Source organism: Atta colombica, unplaced genomic scaffold (assembly GCF_001594045.1).
Source record: "Atta colombica isolate Treedump-2 unplaced genomic scaffold, Acol1.0 scaffold49, whole genome shotgun sequence".
NCBI lineage: Eukaryota > Metazoa > Arthropoda > Insecta > Hymenoptera > Formicidae > Atta > Atta colombica.
In genome coordinates this window covers 892,282-893,278 of record NW_017259538.1, presented here as the reverse complement: position 1 = coordinate 893,278, position 997 = coordinate 892,282, and the positions used below count along the sequence as shown (strand labels likewise).

Here is a 997-nt window from a genome sequence, read left to right as displayed (position 1 = left end):
CTGTTAAAAAAAAAACAGCTTTAATATAATATTATATCATTATAATTTATTTTATAAAATTATTTTATAGGTTTTGAAGTAATTTTTTATAAACAATAATTAAAAGTATGGATAAGAATTATAAATTTAAATTTTATTACACTTTATAATAACTTTTAGAATTTAATTACAAAAAACTAATTATGCGATAAAAATAGCAAAGTTGTAAAAATTAATAGACCAATCATGTATCTGCTTTAATAATATATGCACTGTATGTACTCTTTAACTTTAATCCTAATTAGTATTCGCTCCGAAATTTCCTTGACTGATTGCGGGTCTACAATATTTTAAATTAATTTGTACTTAAAGTTATCATAATTAAATGATTTTTTATGAAGATACAAATTCGAGGAATATAATTATGTAATTTAAAAATTATTCTTATTATTATTGTTCAAGTGCGAAACTTACCTTCTTTTGGCGGTATCCCAACCCGCAACTATGAGATGCGAAATAACATAATCAGCGGGCACTATGTCTGCCACTTTATTAGGATCACAATGCAAAGTACGTAATAAACCTATGGCACTACCCACGACAACACCGACTGCTCCATATATGTTGTTGATCCAGCCGCTCACTGGTTCATCAGCGGTTGATATTATAATTGATGGTCGTACAATGCAAACTGGAATTCCTATGCTGTATTGTCGAATAGTGTCTTCAGCGATCGCCTTTGTATATGCATATGAATTCGGCCAGTCGTCTATTAATCTATATTTATCCACATATTATACACAATATAACGTAATATAAAAAAATTTTCTCATGTATCTTTGATTTAAAAATTACTATCTACATATATATTTGTTATCTACATATATATATTTGTTAATCTTTATCTTATATTATATATGTTTATATGGATAGATAGTTGTTTCTTTCTTTCTCTCTTTCTCGTAGATATATAAACCTATATAAAAAAAAATATATATATATATATATATGTATATAT

General features: G+C 25.8%; 1 protein-coding gene across 1 annotated transcript in view; it reads right to left on the bottom strand.

Moving 5' to 3' along the window:
- LOC108691646 (fatty acyl-CoA reductase 2-like) overlaps positions 1 to 997 on the bottom strand; it is a 7,407-nt gene that overhangs the window by 1,974 nt on the left and 4,436 nt on the right. The window contains exon 6 of the mRNA XM_018199497.1: positions 454 to 756. Within this exon, the coding sequence (XP_018054986.1) occupies positions 454 to 756 (303 nt within the window). The remainder of the gene's footprint in view (positions 1 to 453; positions 757 to 997) is intronic.